This window comes from Cricetulus griseus, chromosome 2 (genome assembly GCF_003668045.3).
Source record: "Cricetulus griseus strain 17A/GY chromosome 2, alternate assembly CriGri-PICRH-1.0, whole genome shotgun sequence".
Taxonomy (NCBI): Eukaryota; Metazoa; Chordata; class Mammalia; order Rodentia; family Cricetidae; genus Cricetulus; species Cricetulus griseus.
In genome coordinates, this window is record NC_048595.1 from 363,981,043 (window position 1) to 364,006,175 (window position 25,133).

General features: G+C 43.2%; 1 protein-coding gene across 1 annotated transcript in view; it reads right to left on the minus strand.

Annotated features, from left to right (window-relative positions):
- The window catches only part of Adcy2 (adenylate cyclase 2), a 359,351-nt gene that overhangs the window by 155,427 nt on the left and 178,791 nt on the right, over positions 1 to 25,133 (minus strand). Inside the window, exon 4 of the mRNA XM_027400117.2 lies at positions 6,990 to 7,139. Coding sequence (XP_027255918.1) covers positions 6,990 to 7,139 — 150 coding nt within the window. The remainder of the gene's footprint in view (positions 1 to 6,989; positions 7,140 to 25,133) is intronic.

Here is a 25,133-nt window from a genome sequence, read left to right on the forward strand (position 1 = left end):
CTGGAAGAGCGGGCACTACTCTTAGCCCTGAGCCACTACTCACGATCCAGAAACAGAATTCTTGGTTAAAATCCTTTTGTCTTAACAAAACATGAAGCCTGTGCTGTGGAAACTTAACACAGAACATAAGGATGGCCGCCATCAAGCACCACCCTTCATCAGCAGTCACATAAACATGAACTGTGTGCTGATACACGGAGTTCGAGGACAGGGCCAGTTCTAGGCTGCTCTATGGGTATTCTGGTCCCTGGAAGTTCAGTGTTGACAATTGATTGCTCCAGCAAACCCACCCTGATCCACAAAAGACATAAGCCATGGAAACCATAGTTACAAATTGTGAATTTATATCAAATAACTTGGCTTCCACATTGGTGGGAAAAGGTATAAGTTGTGTGTCAAGTTGCTATAGGAGTAAACAGAAAAGTGGTCAGATTCCACAAAGACATCACCCTCCAATTCCATGTTACGTTAAATATCAAATGAGGAGTTTTCTGTTTGACTTTGAAACGGGGTCTCAGGCATGTCAGGCTGGTCTAGAACCAGCTGTATAGCTGAGTGTGGCCTTGAACACTAGAGTCCCCCTGCTTCTGCCTCCCAGGTGCTGGGATCGAAAGTGTGTGCCAGTGCACTTGGTTTTGTGCAATGGTAGAAACCAAAACCAGGGTTTCATATCAAGGGAGGTACACTATTACCAACTGGGAGGGTTTTCCAGTGTGGGTAAATCTAGGAGTCTTCTGGGTTATCTAAGTCATCCCAGTGTTAGGGCCAGAGTCAGAACAGAAGGCAGGTGGCACAGAAGAACCAGAAGATAGACAGAGGGAGACAGTCTGATTAGAAGAGTCGATCCTGCTGCCTTTGAGGAGGGAGGCAGGGCTAAAAGCTAACAGAACTTCTAGAAGGTTGAAGAGGTTAAGAAAGTTTCCCTTCGGCCTGAAGGAGCCAGGTCTGTCGGTGTGTTTGGTTGTCTCACCTCTGTAACCACAACATCATAAGCCTACTTGTATTCAGCTATCAAGTATGAGAATTGTTACACCAGCAGCAAGAATCAGACACAATGGTGTATCTACAACTAAGCACACTACCTGGCATGTCACGAGAACTCAGTGAAATGTTAGTTAGTTTGTTCTCCTTTCCCTTCTTGTAAAAGGACTAAAGTTTAGGATACACATCCAGAGCCACATCAGCCCAGGCCGTGTAATGTCTCACACAGTACATTCTTAGTCTTTGTTGTCCTGTTCATTTACAGATGGTATACTTGCTGTCTGCCACTGAGGGTTGCATGGAAGCTTTTGTTTATTATTCCTTTGAACTTTGCAAGGAAGGAAGTTGGAATACAAAAAAAGAAAAGAAACCCATTCGTCTGTCCTCCCAACAGGTCTCCGAATCCAGGTGTCTTGGCCTCACTTGGCTAGTGTTTCCTACTGAGTGTGTGTTCTATCTACAGAACCCACATCAAAATAAACCATGTAAAAACACTTCTAATGTCTTTAAAGTGGTGACAATATATTACCTAACGAGGATTTATTTTCTCTCTCTTTCTGTCTCTCCCCTTCCTTTTGCTCTTTCTCCTTGTCCCTGGTTTCATGAGACAGGGTCCCACTATGTAGCCCAGGGTCTTCTGGAACTCACGATGTAGCCCAAACTGTCCTTTAACTTATGGCAATCTGCTTGTGTCACCTTCAAGACTGCTTGGATTGCAGGTGTGAGTTCCTATGCCCAGGAGGCTTATTCTCTCTACACCAAAAAAATCAACTTTTACTCCCACGGAGGCAACATCAATCTCAATTGCTATAGCAGTTAAGAGAAAGGTTCTTGTTTGGCTCTGAAGCCAGCTCTCCACAATTCCTGAGAGTCTATTACACACTCCTGAGAGAAGCTGTTCCTAGGTCTGACAGAGAAGCATCTGTTATGTTGTGTGATGCTCAAGTGTGACTCTTGTGGCTCTTCCTGTAGAAGCCGAAGCAGCTGACAACAGTCAAAACACAGAGGTGAACTTGCCAGCCTCCAAAGGCAACCTCAGCCTCAGTTCTAACGACTTGCATGTGTTCCCACCTAATAAAAAACAAGGACTCTGTTGCTCCTACGTGAGTGGACTTTTAGGGCAGAATTGCAACTCTGAGAATATTCCTGTCAAGAACTTTCATTTTCTTCTTCCTCAAAATTTTATAGCACAGATAGTACTATATTATTCAAGTATTAATAGTAATATCTAGAAAGCCTTCTCATCTGTGTCTAGGAAAAGCATCACAGATATTTGAACCAAATGTTTCCTGAATCGGGCAACTCTTTACACATGCCCCAGGAGCAACAGCTTTTTGTTTATAGTTCTCTTATAGGTTGAAGAAGGTCGTCTTATGGGGACCCACCCTCTGCTTTCCTCTCTTAGGTATGAGAAGGTGAATTCACGAAGCTGAGATTACGGTCTCTCAAACTTGTGTAGTATCAGCTCACTTTGGGGCACCTGTCATGAGACATTAGGTTGCAGTATTTATTATCTAGGTAATGACTGCAAAAATAATTTCCTAGCTACCCAGCATGCATCTTTCTGGACAATGGGGCTCTGAGGATACTACTATTTACCACAGTACTGTAAAAGTCAATAGGAGCTGGTGGCACTGGCTGACAGCAAGTGAGCTGGACCCAAGGAAGGACACATGGTACCGGAGACCTCAGTTTGGTGTGTTGCACCAAGCAGGCCTTATGGTTTCTGGGACTAACCCATTCTATGAATGCCACATAGATTGTCATTTTTTTCAATTCTTATTTGTTCCCTTAAATCTATCAGATCAACATCTTGGGGTGTGTGTGTGTGTGTGTGTGTGTGTGTGTGTGTGTGTGTGTATAGATACATGGATTCTTGTATGGGAACATGGACATGTACATGAGAACCACAGCAAAGTGTGGAGGGAAGAGGACAACCCATGTGTCAGAACCCTTCCCCCTTATCTGAGAGAGGTCCGTTAGTTGTATTTTAGATGTTTGAACCAGGTGGGCTGCCCATGAGCATTTAGGGTTTCTCCTGTCTCTACTTCCCATCTTCCCAGAGGAGCTCGGAAATTAAAGATTCTCTCTCTGTGTGTCTGGATTGTACACAGGTTGTAGGAACTGAAACTCAGGTACTCATGGCTGATGGGCAGGTGCTTTTACCCCCTGAGCCATCTCCTGGCACCGAGTTCTATTTTAAGTAAGATGGTTTCTTTGTCTTATTTAATAAACAGTTCTGAAAAAATAACAGCAACAACAACCCACCACACATTGTCTTTCTACATACACACTTTGCGAATCCTCAACAGGGAAAGTGTATTCTAGGCATCAGTCTCTGGAGATGGATTCCAAGCTTTTAAGACCATTAACAATTGATAGACCAAACTCTATTGTATTAAACATCATAAACAGAAATTTTTGCTCCTCTTCCTTTTAGGAAGGACCTCTGGTTTCTCCAACTAGCAAGTCCATCCCCTTCTGCTACCTCCCAAGAGGGCCCCATAGTCTGTGGCCCCTGAGAACTCTTGACCCAGGAGCTGAGTGTGGTGGACATGGCCACAAGGAGTGCCAAAGCACTTAGGCTTCTTGGCTCAGAGAGACAAGAATGCTATGTTCTTCCAAAGCCCTGGACCATGCCAAGGAAATATGATGTGTTGATGATGTCAGTAGCCTGAATCACTGCTTTTGTCAAAGCTGTGACTGTAAACACTGGGCTCCGTAATCTGTCTACTTGGAATTTCAGTTCCCTGTAGCCTTAGTGTTATTTTGAAATAGAGCCTGGAGGTGATGAAAAATAAGTTAGTTGTATCTATCAAGACCAATCCAATGCATCTCTATCCTTTTGGGTTTTTTAAATTATGTGTTTATGTATATGGGTGAGGTATGTGAACATGACGTGGTTACCCACAGAGGCCTGAAGGGACATCAGAGCTGAAGTTACAGTTAGTTGTGAGCTCTTCTACACAGGTGCTGGGTTGGAGTTGCAGGTAGTTGTGAGCTCTCCTACACAGGTGCTGGGACAGAACTCAGGTCCTTAGAAGAGCAGTAAGTGCTCTTAACTACTGAGCCATCTTGATGGCTTTCTTGGAGAAACTTTCGACTCTAAAGCATTTGAATTCTGGACTATGCAGTTGCAGACATGACCATTGGACATCCAGGGAGTCCTGTGGTGACCTCTGAGATATGCTGGCTCTGTAGTCATTGCAATGAAATAAGCATTCCTGTACAGTGACACTCAGGTGTACAGTGATGGACCTGCTAAGTCCCCTAGCATGGGGTAGGGTGATTAAACACTTAGGACTCCATCCTCACCTCCTGACTGCTTGGATGTTGCTAGGACACATAAGAGCTGTAGGCAGAGTTTCTTTCCTGCCTGGTCCCGTTGCCTTTTAGCCCCAAATAAACACACAGAGTTATATTAATTATAAACTGTTTGGCAGATGGCTCAGGCTTCTTAGTGGCTAGCACTTTCTCTTAATTATTGACATGTAACTATTAATCTATGTACATCTACATGGCCTCATCTTACCAGAGAATGCAGAGACCTTCAGCAGCTACATGGCATCTCCCTCGAAGCTCACTCTCTGAGTCCTCTCCCCAGAATTCTCCTTGTCTGGTAACCCCGCCTATACTTCCTGCCTGGCTACTGGGAAATCAGTGTTTTATTCATCAACCAATAAGAGAAACATATATACAGAAGGACATTCCCCCCATCAAAGAGATATAAAGTAGAGTGGGGCTAGGACTCCAGTGAGGTGGCTTTTCTGACTTGAGAGTCAAGCTCTCAGTAATGAGGATGTTTTTTTGAGTCATCCACTTTCCTGAGGACAAACCAATAAATTCACCCACTCATGCATTATTTCCTTGGAATTATTTCCTTGGTCTGTTGGCGATCTCTCTGTGTGAATGCATGCTCTTTATGTCTCCCCAGGACAACTCAACACAGCATGTTACAACAGAACTACCTGTGACTGAGCAGGGAAGCTTACTGACACTGTGGAAATTTCCAGAACCCAGAAATTACACACAACCAGGCATGGGTATATCGAGAAAACTGAACAGCCATTTAAGTCAACAATTGTCTATGGTTTTGAAGTATCTAGGTGATGTTAAATAAGTTATTAGCAGACTTCAAGGTTGTTGGGAATGGACCCTATCCTTCATAATCAGCTGTAGTGAGATATTCACCTCGCCTGCACCTGTTGCACTGACCACACCCATTTAGGCATGGTCACAGGTGTGGATGTGACAGGTTAGGCTAGCTCTGGGGTCCTGGACCCCAGCTCGCTCTCTTGGTTCCGGTCGGGTCACAGAGCAACCTGGGTGTGGATCATTGAAGCTGGAACTTGCAGGTCATCAGTTTCTTATGTAAGAGACTTCTCCCCAAATAAAATTAACCTGTATTTGGCCTAGTCACGTGTATCTTAATCTGTGCTTCTACAATCAGCAGCTTATAAAACCGAGTATGGAGACAGCTAGACTACAATTACTGCTAAAAAGGGAGAGAGATCTGAGTCCTTCTCTAGCCCTGGTGGAAATGTGACGCTCTGGATTTCCCAGAAGGTTGCAATATTTACTTGCTAGGTGGATGCTTGCTGGAAAAGGAAAAGAGCATTTCATTGTCCTCTCCTAAGAATTAATCCAAGAGGCCTGTTGTTCACAAAGAAATTTAACATTAGTTGTGCAGGACATAAAAAAAATTAATTAAAAAATCCGAGAGATTTGATGTTCTCACTTAGACACCCAGATGCCTAGAACCATGCCCACCACAAATGCTGTTCACTAAATATTCTCTGAACAAATGAGTTGCTGGTCCTGTTTCAAAAAAAAACAAACAAAAAAAAAACAACAAAAAAACCTGATTATTATTCTCAAATCTATACACAAACAGAAATCAGGTGCCGACACTTAAGTCATTTTCCCTCCCACCACCAAAGTACATTTTGATGAAATTTACAGACTAATTCATGATTGTCACCTCCATGGTCACATGGCCCAGGCAATGGTAAATCTTCAATTGTTCACTTGACTGGACACAGAATCAGCATGGAAAACACACATCTGGGTGTGTCTATGCAGGGTTTTCCAACAAGGTCTAGCCGATGAGGGAAGACCTAGTCTGAATGTCAGTGGCACTGCCCTGTGGACTTGGTCCCCAGAAAGAATAATTAAAAACAAGCAAGTTGAATGCTGGCATTCGTCTCTCTCTGGAGCTTCCTGACTGTGGACACAATGGAAGCATGCCTTACACCACCATGACTCCTCTGCCATGACAGACAGAGACTTCAAACTTTGAGTGTTAAATAAACCCATCCATTCTTCCTTATAATGCTTATCTCGAAAATTTTCTCATAGCAATGAGAAAAGTCATGAACACAATATCATGCCACCATCTAAAGCAAAGGATGTCCACCGCAAGACCTCGAGTGACTTCCCCAGTGTGTCCTTTTTTTTTTTTTTTTTTTTTGGTTTTTCGAGACAGGGTTTCTCTGTGTAGCTTTGGAGCCTATCCTGGCACTTTCTCTGTAGAACAGGCTGGCCTCGAACTCACAGAGATCCACCTGCCTCTGCCTCCCCAGTGCTGGGATTAAAGGCATGTGCCACCACCAATGCCAGCATGTTTTATGTGTTTTTGCCACTCTCGAGGACACTGGTTTGCTTTGCCTCCACACACCTCCCAATGCCCCTATCAATAATGCTTTGCACTATTTCAATACAATCAATGTAATTCCCTATATGCATTTCTATACATTACTCTAACAATCGTCATAGGACAGCTGCAGACAATGGCAGCCACCAAACTCCTAATTAAACTCCTTCCTGATACTAAAACCATTCTGGATGATGTCCATGATCAAGTGGGTGGAAAACAGCTGCCTCACACTGCTGTGATGTCTCAGCCCTGTTTATACCAAGAAAGATGGCTTGCCACTAATGTTAAATAATAGCTGGTACCCTAGAAATGCCCAATACAGTACAGATGCAGGGTTAAAAACACATTTTACCTGCTGCCGTTTTTCAAACTCCAGCTTGATCCGGGACTTGATGCAATTACATGTGTCCCGGTAGGTTTGCTGCAGGGCAAGTTCCATGAGGTGCTTGTGGTAGGCTCCTGCCAAGTTCCCACAGATGAAAATGATCACATTGGCCAGGATCTAAGGAGACAAAAAAGGACATTCAGTATGGTGAGGGTCTCTTCCTTGTGGACCCAATAGAAACAGACTGCGTGTCAGGAATAATAAAAAACGAATCAGGAAATAGTTTCTACTGCTGTTTCTCAATTGACATTTTTATTATGGTTTGCCTTTAAAAAATGAAGCATCAATCTTTAAAGTCACTCTCTTGACTTTGAACTTGACCCTTTGTTTTGTTTAGTTTTTTTTTTTTCTGATGCAATGTGAAGAGACCTGCACCTAGCCCAAGGCTTACAGCTGCAAGTGTTTAGCCCCTCTCACTTGTCTGCTATCAGGAGAAGCTTACATGCTTGGTATGTATCACATTTGTTTCAAGATGAGGGAAATGTGGAGGAGAGCTTCCCCAGCCACCTGCAGTCTACTGTCCTATGACATAGAGATTTCAAGCTTGCTACATGGTACCACTGTGATATTTGTAGACTGTATTATGTCCACACTGAAATGCATCCACTAAACCTTGATGAGTGGTTTTCTGTATATCGATGAAGAAATGACCCTTTAAACTAAAAAGTTGTGATTCTTTTGATGAATAAAAGTGTGTTCATAATTTAAATGGGGGACACAAAAATACAAAAGACATCTGACTTCCCTGCCCAGGAAAAAGCCTGCTTCGCATAGGGTCATATTCATCTACTTCACATTCCTATTTTAAAATTTTGTCCTAAATTTATTTTGTCAAGATGTCCATCTTGCTCATAAAGGCCAGATTTCATGTTTATTGCAGTGGCATGCTCTGTTTATGTAACAAAAAAGTAAAAGGTATCTGAGATCACAGGAATTATGTGTGTGCAGGTTTCCAAATTCTTAGTATTCAGTTCTATGACTCATTTAGCTAGGTCTATATATGTCTATATTGTTTGATACTACTGTGTTAATATTCCATGTGCTTGCATTATGTTACAGATGTCAACCTCATGTGCAAAACTGTGACTTCCTCTCTGATCACAGCTTTAGGCTTTAGGTTCAGTTACATGAGAAGTCAAAAGTCATGCATACTTTAAGTGCTTGATTTATGTTACAAATTTGCTCTCCAGACATAAACCCTTTATATTCCTATCAGCAGGGGGTGTCAATGGCCTTTACAGTGTGCTCTTGGAGTCTGACACATTAATACACACACACACACACACACACACACACACACACACACACACACACACACGTGCACGCGCCCTTGAGCAACCTTAGTGCTTAGGGCTGAATTTGAAGGTCTATCCAGGATATGGACAGACACACCACACAACTTTTTAATTCTACCATGACAAGTCTCTTATGGCTTGAGTGACACCAAAGAGGCACTGTTTCCAAGGGCCTTGTGTTGTTCCCCAGAAAAGTTAACATTCTGTGCCACTTGACAAAGTAGGTGGGATCTCTATTCCTACATCTTCAAAGTTCTCTCAGATTCAAGCTCCACAGAAAAATGGGTGTTGTCACTTCATTCTCTCTGACCAACAGGTTTTCATCTGATTGTCTCACTGCAGTTGCCAGGAGTGAAACACAGACATCGCGAAGCTTGCCTCTCCCCTTCTGTCCCAACCCTAGAGACAGTGGCTATCAGTGTGTGCTATGTCCTAGCCATGGTGTGTCCCTCTTAACAAGGCTGTGGAAAACCTTCATCTGGGGACAGGCAGGGGACATACTTAACTGTGTTTCTAAAGTTAAAATGACAATAAAGGTGGTCATGTTTCTTTTCTTTTCCATACACCTAATGCCTTATCTCTTGATAGGCTGTGGGGGCAGGAGGAAGACATATTGATTCTAAGTACCCTAAAGTCCTGGGGCACGCAGGAGAATTGAGGGAGCCAAGCAGGGTAGAGTTAAGATGAGAAGAACTGGGTGATAAGCTTGTTTCTGAGTTGCTGTTGGTACTTCATAGAATCCACAAAGAGCCCTAGAGACTGGGAAGGGCCTTTGCTGCTGCCCAGTAACTCAGGCAACCCCAGTTATTGGACTGGGTAGCTTGTCAATCTTGGTCTCACAGCTCACTTTTGAGATATTCCTTCAAGCATCCGTGTTTTATCTCTACTCCATTAGTACAGATAATTAAAATACTAACTTTAGGTGGTCCTCTGTGTGCTTTTCTTGTGTGCTCTAAGCATGAGGAATGCATGTGATTAACGTGACATACATGTGCAGTGTATATGCTGGTATCTCCATATGACCCACATATGTGATCCATATACACAAGCGTTTCATATGATTTTTCCATGTAAAACACAAATGCTGTGTGGATGGCATATGCACTCATAATCCATAAGTGTGTATAGCAGGTCAGAGGCCACTGAGAGCAATGGGACAGATTTCTATGTTATTTTCACACATTTTTCTGGCCTGGAGGGCTCTCATTCTTGCCATTGTTGTATAGTAACACACAGCCTTCATGAGTGCGAGTCCTAGAGTGGGCAGGAAGTCATGAGGACATAATTTTGTTGTTGTTGTTATTGTTGTTTGTTTTTTCAAGACAGGGTTTCATTATGAAGTAGGGCTGTCCTGGAACTCACTTTGCAGAGACCAGGCTGGTATCAAACTCACAAAGATCTGCCTGCTTCTGCCCCCCACATGCTGGGAATAGAGGTGTGATCCTCTATGACCCCCCCCATGTACTGGATTAAAGGCGAGATTTATTATACCCAGCTAGAAGACACTTAATGTTCTACTTGAGGGGATCCACTTGCAGCTGGACAGGACTGGTTTGGGATTCATGTATGGTTGCACAATGTTCATAAACCCCATTTTATTTAGCTTCTGTGAAATGATCATCTGGTTTCTGAAGATAATCAGATCTCATCATTGCTGGAACATCTTTGAAGAGTGAAGCTCCAAGAAAGTCAGGAAACAAGAAGAGGCACGACAAGCACTGCTGCTCACTTAGAATATTCTAACCCTATCCTTACTAAGCACAGTTGAAGCAATAACAAAGCAGCTGAGTTATTATTACCTGTGACAGCTGACTCCCTTCTTCCCCAGAAAGTGCCTTCAAAACAAATGGCAAGATTTGGGGAGTTAAACCCCTCCAGAATTGAACCCAAGGCAAGCAACAGAACTGAGCAAAGCCATGGCCTGTGCCCCAATGTTCCCAGCAGGGGGCATGAGTGGAGCCCTTCAGCCCAGCATCCCAGTGCAGAGCCTTATCCACTGCCATGGCAAAGGCTCCTGTTTTCTTCTCAGGTTACCCTGTCTACTTATTTCCTGTGTCAGAAGCGAGGGTTGTCCATTCTTGTGGGTGGTACACCTGTCCCAGAGTCCCCAGGACAATTGTTGACAAGTAGCATTGCTATCAGGCTTCACTCTGAGCTCAAACCCAGGGTTTCATGAGAGTGCTCCTCTGCAGAACCAGCTCTGCTGGGAGACCCTGTCACCACAGAACTGTGAGGCACAGGCCTGTTCTTTTCTTCATTACCCTAGCTGTCTTCTACCCTGTGCCTGCAGGACCCAGTCACCACACAACACACACATACAACCATGAATACATACACATAAACATGCACAATTCACACACACATATATAATACACACATACAATATTACACATATGCAAATGCATACACATATACACACATGTACACACATACATACACAAGTGCATACATATACACACATGCATTTACACATAAACACACATACACAGGTGCACACACATGCATGCACACACTCATACACACACTCACACACAAAGTTAAGAACTTTCCCTAGTGTTCATTGATGGAAGCCTGTCTGTCCATGGTAAGTGGGGCTTGTGAGGCTACAGTGTGTGTCTGTTTAGCCATAGGTTTGAAGCACTTCCTTCAAGGTGTTAATTCTTTTTTTACTTAAAGATGTATTTTACTGTGTGTGTGTGTGTGTGTGTGTGTGTGTGTGTGGTGTGTGGGTGGGTGGGTGGGTGTGTACAGTGTGCGTAGCAGTGTACTGAGGAGGCCACAGGTATACTGGATCCCCTAGACAACCTGCTGTAAGTTGCTCAATGTCAGTTCTGCTATCAGAACTTGGGTCCTCTGCAACAGCTCTTAACTTCTGATCCCTCTCTCCAGATCCCATCCTTCATTGTCATTGCCTCTCAACACTTCCTGAGTACCAATAATTAGAAGGAGTGCATCTACTGAGTTTAAAGTGCATACACAAAGAAAAATGTTCAAGAAGTAAATGACTAAGAGATAATGCCAAATAAAATACCACAGGAGAAATTTTTCTGATGGAAAACTTATGAAATATCTGTTCTGATGCCTGGTTTCATCTTGGAAGACTGCATTCTATGGTTAACGGAACTGGCTGTGGGATTTCAATAACACCATGTATTTACAAATCTGACTAACAATCCTGAGACATTTTTCTTTCAAATTGATGCAGTCACATGACTTCATATCAAACCCAAGGTGTGGAAGAAATGATTAGGTTAAGATTTTGCTTTTCAAAAATAACATCAAAGCTTTTTATTTTCTAGAAGGCTGCCAAACAGAACATATAACAAAAGTCTTATTTTCTCAATGTTTGGGTTTTTCTTTTATAGCATCATGCTGTCTCTTTCTTCTTGTTTTACTTAGCTACCATCACCTCTGTCAGAAAAGAGGAAAGGGAATCAGCTTCCTCTGAAATGGTTTGGGAGAGAGAAAACAAATTGTTCCAGATAGTAACACCAGGCCAGGTTTACCCTACAGATTAAAACCAAGTCTGCAAACTGTGTAAGGTTCGGCTCTGGAATCGGTGCAAATTGTACTGTGCCAGGAGAGCCCCATAGAAGCCCACTGTGTCCACAGCTCTTGCAATCCCTGTCATCTGTTAAACCTTCTCACTGATTCTTAGAGATGCACACAAATATACCATGGTCTTGTAGAAGATGAGAATTACCAGCATTCACCAGGAAGCAATGGTCTTTGCTTCTTTCCAGGTGGCCACCACCTTGGTTCCAAACACTCTCTACTCCCCAAGCCTTCAAGAGTGTAGAAGGAAACCCATGCTTTATTTCCCCTCTTACAGTCAAGGAAATAAAATTAGGTGATGTGTGAGTGTAGTTTTGGGGCCCTAGTAATTCCCCAAGATTGGTGCTGTCAGGCCAACTCATGTCCCCACCCTTCACCTTCAGGAGGAAACCTTTGCCAGGGCTTGGAGGGCTTCCTCGGAATTCAGAGGAGGTGTCCATTTCTGTAGAAGAAGTTGACACTTTCTTTTCTTTACAAAGCATCTGTATCCTATGCTATAAAAGGTTTCCCATCCTTTAAAGTTGTTTTAAGTGGGTACATTTTGGAGAGCACATGTCCTTGGAGCTAACATGCCTGTGCATGTTCAGAGAGGAACATAAGGAGAAACTCAATCAGATCATGTGGTCCATCTGAGAAAATGCCACCTGGCATGAAAACATGGAAGGGTCCTGTTTAGTTAGTTTACTGACCTCAAATACCACAGAAATGTACTAAACGGCTTAGGTGACAGCTCAGATACCTTGTGACTCTAGGATGCTATGCATTAAAAGGAGGCTAATATTTCATTTCTTTACCATATATTTGTGGTGTGAAATTAAAGGGGACACAATAGATAGACAGAGGTGTTCATATATGCTGAGGGTAAGACCAAGTGCTTGCCATGGCATGAGACCATCACGAAATGGTATTTTTTCATCATCAGGAAAACAACACAGTGTAAGAAAGAAAAGAATATTATATTTGAAATAAGGTCATCAGTATGCAAAAATGCTGAGTGTCAGTCCCAGAAAAACAAAGGGGAGATGATGAATTAAGAGCTGCCAGTGAGACCCAGCCAGCTCTCTACATCTCCAAAGCATGTTATTTGGCTTATGGCAATGTTCTTGGGGCAGAGAATGAGCAGCGGGAATCCTCCTTCACACAGGTCTCAATCATGGCTATGGGTGAGCTCCAGCCCACCTCCTCAGTGTTTCTATGAATTAAATTAGGTGTATTCAGTGGTCTCGGTTCTCTATCACACCTGCCCTTTAGGCAAGGTGAAAAGCACTGTGCTTTGGTTAACATTGTCCATAGGTACTTGGCTGGGTGTTGGAATCTTACTCTAATTTAAAATCCTTCCAAATGAAGGAGGAAGAAAATAGAACTATCAACAGCCTCCAGCATGGCTGCGGTCAGGACCTTGGGTTAAAAAATTGAAACTGACCATGAGGAGTCAAAGGCAATCTGCTTTCCTAGGGAAATCACCACTGCACAGTGCTATGATGATTATTTCCATTACACTCTTTTATATTTTCTGTTATGCGTTTTGAGTCCATTTGGGTATTTTTCTAGCTATGTTTAGACTACAGAATGGTACCACAGGGCTAGTGCTCAGTTGCAGTGCAGTGAGGAGGAGGCAGGAGAGGGGTGGCCTTCAGAGTCATTTGCTCCTCTCTGAAGCAACCTGATCTTGATACTCAGTCCTCCCTACAGATAATGTCATTGAGAACACAGCTTCTCTCCACAAAATGGGAACTCTGACTTAACCACACAGAAACCCAATGCACTTCACAGCTCAGAGGCTGCAAACCTGAACTGGCTGGCAGTAAGCTACTGTGACTGACAGATCAGAATATGAAGAAAAATATAAAATCAGTGTCCCCAGTATTTGGAGTTCCGGGGAGGAAAATTATAGAAATCTCCCTCAACCTTCTGGCTCAGAGGGGAAATGCTTCTCTGGTGATGTACAGTGCATTCTAGCTCTGACTTCAAACTGGACAGGACCATCTTAGCAACAGGCTGAACTATGGGAAGTAGAAGAGGTTACTAACAGATGAATGCAACAAAGAACTTACAGTGATTAAAAATGAAAGAGAACTACAGAAACAATGTTTTAAATATGTGTTTCAATTTTTATTGTGTCTACTCTTTGACAATTTCGTACATGAATAGCATGCATTCTGTTCAATTCTGTGTGAGAATGCCTTTTCAAAGCCATATCACACTTTATGGGCATTTTTTGCAGGCTTTTGTGGTAAGCTAAAAGAGAAGGAACAACCCATATTTTCCACAACTTTTATCCGAAATGGGGCTACTTGTTTCCTTTTAACAGATGACCTATTTTGCAAAGCAGCACCATCAGTCATTTCTTCCTCCTCATTCCCCTACTCTCTAGTCTCAGAGCACCCGAGAATACAGCAACTCTTAGAGAGTTGGGCCTTTGTTGAGGTGGGATTCTGTTCCTTCGAGATGCCTTCTGGCACACACACACATTCCCAATACGTGGATGATCACATCTGATATTTTACGACCAAGCAATGGTTGCCTGAACTTTACATCCCTACAGACAGTCCATAGAGGTCACCATGTCCTTAGACTTTGAAAGCCTAGTGTACCCAGTGATGTTCCATCTGTGAGACCCATTCGGCCAGGTGGTCTTCAGAACACAAAGGAGCCTCTTGATGCTGGTTTCTGCATCTTTCTAAATTATCTCTCCTATGGGAAAGGCATATCGATCCCTGAGCAGGATGCTAAATTTTAACCGACACATCTCAATGGTTTTCAAATGTATGTGAGCATGCAAGTATCTTGTTCTTACCATCCCGATTTGACTAGTCTTTAAGAGGCTTTCCTAAGGAACAATATACAATTTGTCTCGTTATGATAATTTTAGCGGAATTAACTTTTTTCAAGAAAAATCTAAACACATTTTTTTTCTAATTACTCCAAATTAACCAAGGTTAATTTCATTTAAATACCACCCACTTTATTCATTACCAGTTAACAGACAATGCAGGGTAGTGTCCCACTGTGACTAAGAAAATCCTTAAGTCTTTACCTTTTACACTTAGTAGATGGACCAAACTGTATGGGAACTGAAGGCCACCAGAACAATGGAGGGCTGTGCCTACGCACAAGCACATGTACAACAATGAATGTGTGGCACAGTCAATCTTTAAGGTGAAAGCTATGGTATTTACAAGCACACTCCAGGAAAGTGATATGATTATGACATTGCAAAGCTGTCACTGACTCCCAAGGATGGGGAAAGACGAGGGGGTACTCTGGTTCCTTAGGTTGACTTTGAATGGGAATGCCCTTTTCACTCTGGTCAGAACACACAGCCACACAGCAACTAAGAACAAACAAGAAAACAGCAGGTGTTTTGATCTGTAACTGAAACCATCTGTGGGTATTTTTGAAAGGGGATGCCTTATGAGTGGTTGCCTCCATAGGATAAAAGGCTGGAGTGTCCTAAGGCATTCTGTCTCCCCAGAGGGCTCTTTTCTGAGTCACCTCAAGCACCTGCCTCCGCCTTGGTCTACCCATTCCTATGAGTGTGTGAAGGCAAGGTCTAAAAGCCACTGACACCCCCCTCTGACCTCTGGGCAATTTCTATCAGAGAATATGCATCTGTTTTACCTAGAGTACCATTCAACTTCTCCTGTGCTACTACCAAGGTGTGGCTGCAGCTGCATCCTCAAGTCACCAGTGACCACACCCCAAAGCAGGTGTGTCTCCCAAAACATCTTTCAACACAATATCTATCTATCTGTCTATCTATCTATCTATCTATCTATCTATCTATCTATCTATCTACCCATCTATATATCTAGACTCTAAGGCCAACATCTTGGCATAAGCAGGCTGAGCTGAGGCTTCTCTCTAGCCTGCAAGGGGCTGCCTTCTTATTGCACTTCGGTGTGTGTTTTATTATCTATCCACACAGATAATGGCAGAATACATGACTTGACATAATTTATAGTTCATATGCAGCTACCACATCCCAGAAATACAAACTGGAAAGTCCAAGTCAAGGTGCCAGTGAGTTTGGTGATTTTGGAGTCCAGTGTGGAACCCTGGCTGCCACATCCTTCCTAGAGTCATGCCCTGACTGCACAAGGTAGATGATAGGTGGCAAAGTGGCGAAAGGAGGCTGAATTTGCTGTTTTAAAATGACACATTGGTGCCAGTATGATGGATCCACCATGGCCTCATTACTTCATAGACAATCTACTGACCACTAAATTCCACTCTACTTTTTGAAGGGGACATTCATACAGTGACACCTTCCATGGCCTTACATCCACAAGTTCTTACCTCCTCCTCATCAAACAGGCAGCATTAGAGCTAACTCTAACATCTCATTTCACCCTAAATACCAGTCAAAGACCTGTGTCCAAAAGGAGTCACATTCAGAGGGACTACTTCAATGTATGAAGTCTGGGTTGACACAATCAGTCCGTATCAACATGACAATGTATTTTATTTTTCCTTAATTTTCTTCCTTTCTGTCTGTCTCTATCCCTCCCTCCCTCCCTCTCTCCCTCCCTCCCTCCCTCCCTCCCTCCCTCCCTCTCTCCCTCCCTTCCTCCCTATCTTTCTGTTGTGTGTGGACACACATGTGCTTGTCGAAGTCATAGGACAACCTTTGGGATTTTGTTCTCTTCTTCTGCCTGAAGATCCAAGAATTAATCTCAGGGCTTCAGGCTTGCAGAGCAAACATATTTGCTCACTGAGCTATCTCACTGGGCCATAAAATAATTTTAAGGAGAAAACAATTATACGTCATGAGCAAACATACTCAAAAAATGAAACTTGGATACTTTAGAATGTGGGACTGGCCTCCCCAGTGTGAGAAATGTCACTGATTGATGAAGACGAATAATATGGCCAGAGATGAGACATTCACTAAACCCCCCTTGACCCACACCGGAATGTTTTGTCTGGCTTGATCTTGCACAGGTCCTGTTCATGCCTCCCAGTCACTGTGAATTCCTGAAGTACTCAGCCCTAAATGGAATATCCACATCACACCTCTCCACAAGGCTCACAGATCAATGCAGAAGAGGAAGCAGAAAGCTTCTAAGATCCTGAGGTGGTGGCAGACTGCCACAGAGCAGTGTCTTCAAGAGAAGGGATTCTAATCTTAGTCACTGTGTTTCCCAGATGATTGTCCCACAATCTGCCACTGGGGAATCTCGTCAAAGATCTGTCTTTGTGAGTATGTGTAGGATGAGTGCAGCTGAAGGGAGGCTCATGACAAGCAGAACATACTTCCTCAAGCGCTACAAAGTTAAAGGCACAAATACAGATTTTATTGCTTCATGATGCCTGCAGAGCCTCATCAATTTCTTATAGTGCTCCAAGGCCCAAAGAACCTTCTAGTAGTGTATTTTTTCTTATGCTACCAGGAAGGTCAAAACAACTTACACATATGTTCTAAACAGTAGCTGAAAGTAGCATTCACCATGATATCTTGAAATCAAATATAATACTTTATGTCATTTTTAGTTAGCCACAGTGACTTACTACTGGATATCAGTAGCCACCATGTATGTTGAGTGCTACAGAACTTTACAATCTTGGGTTCCAATTCAAAATTGCAACCTAAATTCCCTGTCCCATCTTTATTTCTTCGTGGAAATATTGTCAGGGTTATTTTAAGAGGAGGTGGCTCTCAGCAACAACTAAAACCCAGATTTACAAATGAGATCAACAGGAGAATGCACTGCAATTTAATGCAGGAACCAGGAGTTCCTTCAAGACAGCCTTCAAGAGAGCTGGAGATCTGGCAGCTGCCAAGCATTGCTGTATTTAAATTGCAATTTTAATAGTATCTTCTTGAGTACTGGGCTCACAGCCTAGAAACCACATCACTTAGCAAACGGAGTTCCAACAAAGTGAATATGTCAATTAATTTAATTAAACAAAATGTGCAATGAAATGTTGTGGACCTGCTATGTGGATTGTCCCGAGGAAATGCTGAGAAGCAACACTGCAGTGGTAGCAGGAATGACCTCTCTGTGTGCACTGACACATGATTCAATTATCTGTGCTCTTAGTGGCTCCAGAAAGCCTCAGCTGCAGAAAATGTCACGTGCAAAGGAGATAACCCCATTAACTGTCAATTTACAAAGGTGTTACCAAAGATAAGGAAAGTCAACATGGAATTTAAAAGTGCCCAGGCCTCAACAGCAAATGTCCTGTTGTCACAGAATCAATCCAGAGAGCAAAAGGAAGAAAATGTAGTTGTGATCTGGAGACCTGTTCTGTAGACTGTGCCTGGGACAACAGTATCACAGCCAACCTGAGTCCTGGCAGAGAGGTCATCGGCCTCTCTGAATGAACCTAGACATCAAAGTATCAAGAGAAAGATTATGCAAATTTGGCACTAAGGCCTTTGGAAGCCTGTGTACACAGAAAGAGAAAGCCACTGTCTGTAAGGGGAAAAATAGAGCAGATGAGGTGAGAGAGGGATGTGAGAGATTTGGGTCATGCTCAACATTTACAAACAGGGACATGTGTGGTATTTCTACATAAACATCTTCTATAAATGTACACAAATCTATTTCTTCTCCTACTGTGTTGGTGACCCACCACCTCTGTTGACTTTTCTAGACTCAGAGCTCATCTTACCTCTGTTTAGCTGTTGCTTTGCTAACTACGGAACATGTCAAAATAAGATAAAGATATATTAACACTGCTCAGGCTGGTGAAAGAAAGTTCAGTCCTACTAGGCTTGCCTTCTCTGGGCTCACTGGGTCAGCAGCCTGAGGCTCCTCTTTGGTTGTTATTTAAGGCGCCACCTGTTATCTAGGCAGGACTGGCTTTAGTTCCTGGCTTTGTGAAAAGAGACCAAGTCACTGGATCTCCCAGTAGGTGTGCTTTGGTGCAAGAGCCCTTTTGATTACATTTGATGTGACTCAGGACACAGGCTGGTCATCTGAAGCCCCAGCCCCTGTGGTTAGAGGGCAAGAGACACATAAGTGAAGGAGCTGGAGGCTTGATTCAGTCATGTGAACGATGGTTTGTCAGTCATGAGTAGAAGCAAACACTTGGCTCACTCCAGATCATTGGAGCTTCTTGGTGGATGAGCACACTGAAGTGCCAAGAGAAACCCTAAGTCCTGAAGCTGGTGGGAAGTTTTCATAAGTGCAGGTGGCTGTAGTCATGAAAACACAAACATGGCTGGCAGCTGAAGAACAGGAGGCATTTGGGAGCCTGGGCCCTCATCTAAAAGGGTCTGTCCTAATGCTGGGTGGGGAGCACTGAAATGGGAGCACATCATACCAGTAAGGTCAGCAAACCTCAGGGCACACTGTCTTAGACTGGACTCTGATGGCAGAACTCCACCAGATTTCTTCAGTTGAGAAGAAATCTGCTTTCCTGACCTGTCTCACAGCTCCCATTGCAACTTCTCCAGTGATTGCCCATAGGGACTGGAAATACCTTCATTTTCGGGTTCTTTTTCCCATCACTCATTCTCTGTTTTAATTTAAGAAAAGCAGCACATAAGAGAAAGATAACATGCAACAGGGTTCAAGCAGAGGGCTTTGTTTTGTTTTTTTTTAATTAGGGAAAGGGATCATAAAATGGGGAGGAGGGACCAGCCTCTGGGGACAGGAGTAAGAGGAGAAAGGAAAGAGAGGGAGGGAGAAGGAGAGGAAAAGGATGATGGGAGGTGGGTAGGGCCCTTTTAAAAGGAAACAGTAAAGAGACACAGGTGGTGCTCTTAGTGGCTGCAGCTGAGGGTGTATCCTGTCAGAACCCCAAGGACAAGCCAGTACATACGCATGAATACTAACATTCTCATATTCCCTTCTATCTCCTAGAACTGTTAGGAGTACAGTGACCAGTAAATACAGGGGCCAGAAGCCCAGTGTTTTTTCTCTCAGTTAAATCAACTGTGATGGCTATCCTACTTTAGTCATTCTGTGACTTGGCTTGAACCCATACTTCCACAGCTACCCACACTTCCTCTCTCTGCTCTCTTGATCTTCTCAGTCCCATGCAGGTTTTACTCAAGTACCCACTTAATTACAAAATTCTTAGTGTCTCCATTTCTGTGAAGAGACACCACGACCACAGCAACTCTTATAAGGAAAACATTTAATTGAGGGGGCTCACTTACAGTTTCAGAGATTCAGTTCATTATCATCATGGCACGGAGCATGGTGGCATGCAGGCAGACATGGTGCTGGAGGAACTAACTGAGAGTCCCGCATCTTGCAGGCAGCAGGAAAATTGACTGAGACATTGGTGGTATACTGAACACAAGAACCTCAAAGCCTGCCTCCACAGTAACACACTTCCTCCAACAAAATCATACTTCCTCCAACAAAGCCACACCTCCTAATAGTGTCACTCCTTATGAGATTATGGGGGACAACTACATTCAAACTACCACAATTTGCTTCTTGGAAAACCCATCAGAGACACCCATTGCATCAGTGTAGCATAAAGACTCACAAACTATGCATTTGACTGCCATGTTTTCACTCACATGAACACTGGTCTTTCCTGAAGAAGTAACGTGTGGTTTACAATTATATCACCTGGTGCTCTCCATATCCAATCAGATGAGTTCTAAGAGGAAATGGATTCATTTGATTAGTCCCAGTTTCTCTTTTTCTCGATAGTATCCAACCTAAAACTTTCAATATGGTGGAGTTTACCCACACTTTTCCAGACTACAAAGAAAATAAGACCAAAGGTCTCAGCTTTGGGACTGTAAATGATAAAAATAAGTAACTTACAGATCCCCATCTGACTTCATTCTGGGACAAAGTGATACAATTCTTAATGTCCTAATGTTGTGATGGGTTTGTAGGCCATCCAGAAAACAGCAATCCATGCAAAGCCACTAAAACTCTGAAACATCAATATATGAAGGAAAAAATACTGGCAAAGTGGACATAGACTACAAAAAATATGATCTCTAAAAACAAGAGGGGAACTAGAAGATATTTGAAAATGAAGACTAACATTGCTAGATGAATTAGTCTAGAAGTAATGATTTTTAAAGAAACATAATAAAGAGTAGACACTACATTCAGCAACCAATGAAAATTTTCTTTTCTTTTCCTTTATTTTTTTCTTTTCTTTTTTTTTTTTTACATTTTTTCTTTGCAGTACTGCCAGGAAAAGGGAACTCAAAATCATCAAAATCATCTTTGCACTGGGAAGGAGCAGAGCCAGGCAATGCTGGGCTTCCCATAGTCAGGTGGCCTTGAGAAGTCACTTTCAGGACAGGAACATTGAAATTCTGTAATTGTTACAAGGGATGGTTTCCATACTTCAAGGATCCCTACAGAAATTGCCACAGTGAAGTGTGCTGATGAGAAAAAGATGTGCCTGGCATCAAAATCGTCCTGGGAGTAGAACAGACCAGAACCACTTTAAATTATGCATCTGAAATGTACACTGATCAAATTTGATAGGCAAATTCCACAGCTTACAAGGAAAACATTTTAAGTCCGTGTGCAAGCATCAGGAAGACATATAGACTTGGACCATCACCTTGCTTCTCAAATTCTCACTGACAAGAGGGTTCCAGGCCACCACACCAGAACTCAGTCTGCAAGCTTCCCCCCACTGCAAGCTCTCTCTCCCCACAGCATCGTATTTACCAGCAACCGAGTCTACCCCCAGCCTAACACAGATAGCTCCATCTTCCCATTTCTCATTTTCCCTTTAAAGATAAACATCTGAGTTGTGCTGACAAGAATTTTCTGTTGCTTTTGTCCCTCACCTGCTTGATGAGGCAACTGCAAACCATCATCAAACATACTTTGAGGGACACTAATTACTTTGAAGTTGCCCACCCAAGGGTCCCTCTATGCTTTCCTCACTTGGCTTCTGAGTGTTCTCAGCACTTGGCTTTCTCTTTCTTACAGATGACCCCAATTCCTTCCACTCCTTTAGTAATCTGTTCTCTTAGCTTCTTCACTGATACCTGCAAGACACCAAGGATGAGAGGACATAAGACAGCCTTGACTGCTCCTCTGAGGTTGAGATGATCGTAATGAATCCCCTCTGTACCTGTACCCTGCACTGAACACTTAGCAGGAGCCATTTGCTGTATCTACTACCTTCTTCCTTGCTCTGTCCCATAGCTCTGCCATATAGATGCCACGCTTCTGATGAAATCCTCCAGCTTTGCCATGAATTCATGCTCAGGCCCTTTGCCCATGTGTTTTGTGCTGCCTAACCAAACCCTGCTATGACTGCTCCCTGTCCAGGACTGTTCCTTAGGCTCCTGTCGTATGTGTCAGGTGACTTTTCAAGTGTTCCTGAGACTGCGTTGTAGCTGGAGTTTTCTGTCCTGCCTGCTCCCACCTATCCCACAGCTTCTTTGCCTCAAATAAACACACAGACACTATATTAATTATTAAATTGTTGGCTGATGAATGGCTAGGACTTTTTATTGGCTAGCTCTGTCTTAATTATTAACCCATAACTACTAGTCTATGTATTTCCATGTGGTCTTAGTTTACTGAAGAAGGGTCTGGACCTGTTACTCCTTCCTTGGCTACATGGTGTCTCCTGAAGGCCCTTCTCTGCCCCTTCTCTCCAGCCTTCCCCTGGTCTAGTAGCCCCTGCCTATCTTCCTGCCTGGCCTTGGACAAAGAGTGTTTTATTCATCAACCAATAAGAGAAACATATTTACAGAAGGACATCCCCCATCACTGTGTATCCTCTGCTCCCCACCAAGAACACTCCCTGAACTTCCGCATAGTCACTGGCTAAGTTCATGTTCATCTGCCTGCCTTTCGGTTCTCCTCACACTCCACAGTGGTCACACCTGCTACATTCCCGTTTTCAGATCCTGGGCAGCTCTTAAAGCATCCATCATAGCTGGAAAGGACTCCAATTCCTTAATTGAATAAATGAAATCCCCCATGTCCATATGATCTACTCTATCAGAGCCGGAGTCACCCTACATCATTTGCTGAATCATAGATATCTGTCCATTCAACAAATGCTGCTGAAAACCTATGGTATGTCAGGAACGTTCAGAGTGCAGAATACACTCTTACTCGAACAAAAACATATAACATCCTGCCCTCCTGGACTTATGTGAGAACATGACTTTGGTTCCTAAGTCAATCCCTCCATTGTTCTGCCTCTCACATTTACTGAGGACACTCCATAGATACTTTACATCATTTTGGGGGGTGTCAGGATGATGCCTTTGTGTATACATTCTGTCCCATCATACAACCCATACAAGTGACACCTTGAAAACCTATCATGAGTTGGGACACAATGTTGCCCAGTAAGAGTGAGCCCAATGATGATACAGATACACATTTTGTCATCTAAATGGAAATGAAACACTTCTGGGTCTGACAGCTTGGACTCTGATCTTCTTGGCACACCAAAACATCCAAAGAAAGAATGCGTGTCTACCCTATGGAAGGCCTCAACATCCAGGGGGAGCAGAAGGGACATGTGATAGGTAGGGTTTTAGTTGGGGGGCGGGTGGTAGGGAAGGATGGGAGGGAGAAGAGAACTGGGATTGTCATGTAAAACAATCTTGTTTCTAAAAATCTGCAAAAAAAAGATTATAAAAAAAAAAGTATGTCTAGCAAGGTAGTGCTGAGTGAGCCCTGAGTGACTCAAATACAGGAAAAAAAATGGAAAAAGCCCATCTTTGGGGGATAGCCCTGTAAGGAGGAAGGGCATTGGCAGTTTTAGTACCTGGCCAGTATGTCCCTCTCCACAGATACTCTCTAGGGCAGTGGTTCTCAACCTCCCTGATGCTGCAACCCTTTAATACAGCTCCTCATGTTCTGGTGACTCTCAACCATAAAATTATTTCCATTGCTTCTTCATAACTCTAATTTTGCTATCGTTATGAATCATAATGTAAACACCTGTGTTTCCTGATGACCCCTGTGAGAAGGTCATGACCCATAGGTTGAGAACCACTATCTTGGAGAGTCTAAGTTTTTGCGGTTCCATATCTTGAGTTATGCATTCTTCGTCATAACCATGCAGTCCTATGGTCAGACCCTGGTTCTTGGTAAGGTGTTAAGTTTATACACACATATACAGATCACATGTGCAGAATGTAATATATCTTTGGTATTAAAATTTCATGAGAGCAGCTTGTGAAAAAAAGTTTTTAAAGCACCCAGGAGACTGATAGTGCAAAAAAAAAAAAAAAAAATCAGAAACATGGCCATTTGCTCAGCAGTGGAGTTGAGGGTTAAGTCTGTGGTCTTACATCAGGCCAGCACTTTACCGTGGAGCAACTTCCCAGACTGAAATGTGACTTTAACACAGGGATCGGTACCCCAGCTATGTTAATGCCACACTCACGAGTGATTCCCACATAAGTGGCTCCAGAAAGAGACGGTAAGAGGTGGTACCACACAACTCTCTGGTCTACTTGAAAGCCTCATTCCTGGTGATAAATACCACATTAACGTTCATTCTTTCCTGACTCTTTAAACAGAAAGTCAACAATGCATGTCTAGTACCTTGGATAATTCCAGAATCCTACTTCAAACCTGCTTTCTGCCTGATGACATCATTCCTTAAATTAAGGCCAAATGGCTCATGAGTCCACTGTCACAATTTTAAGTATGCCCATATGAGCAGGTGCCTCTTTCTCATCTTATAGAACAAATCATACCCGACTTTGTATGTGACTCTCACTATGGTTATAGCCATAAGGAACCCAATGAGAACATTCCGTTAAACATGCAGGGAGGTATGGTGTGCCAAGCTACACCTGTGCAATGCTTCAGGGCATGCTGTCAAGAGGAGGTGCAACACAGACGCATCCTCTGGCTCAGAGGGAGTGTTTGGACAGATGAAATGAAGTGAGCATCTCTGGGTCTTTTCCTCACGAGAGTCAGGACACTAGGCTCTGAATCAGGGGTGCAACAGAGGAGCCTGGCACTATGCAAAGACAGGCACATGCCTGGAACCCACTCCAGGAGGCAATTAATTTTAATGTAACCATCTCCATGTAAATATGCTGTGCAGGACCAGTGCAGTAACTTAATGTCAGGCAAGAAGCAAATGACTCAACTCTAATGCTTCCAGAATAAAGGAACAGCTCATGTGGAGAGAAGGGTTGAGAATTTAATCAGCAATTGAGTAACGGTTGATGCTAATGAGGATATGTGATGGCTTCCCTATTCAAAGGAGAAATGGGAGGCCTGGATTAATGCTTTAAACCCAAGGAAAGACGCCCCTCCTACACTGACCAGGAAACAAAGGGAACACCAGTGAAAAGGACTAGGTCTCTCCAGGATGTAGTGGG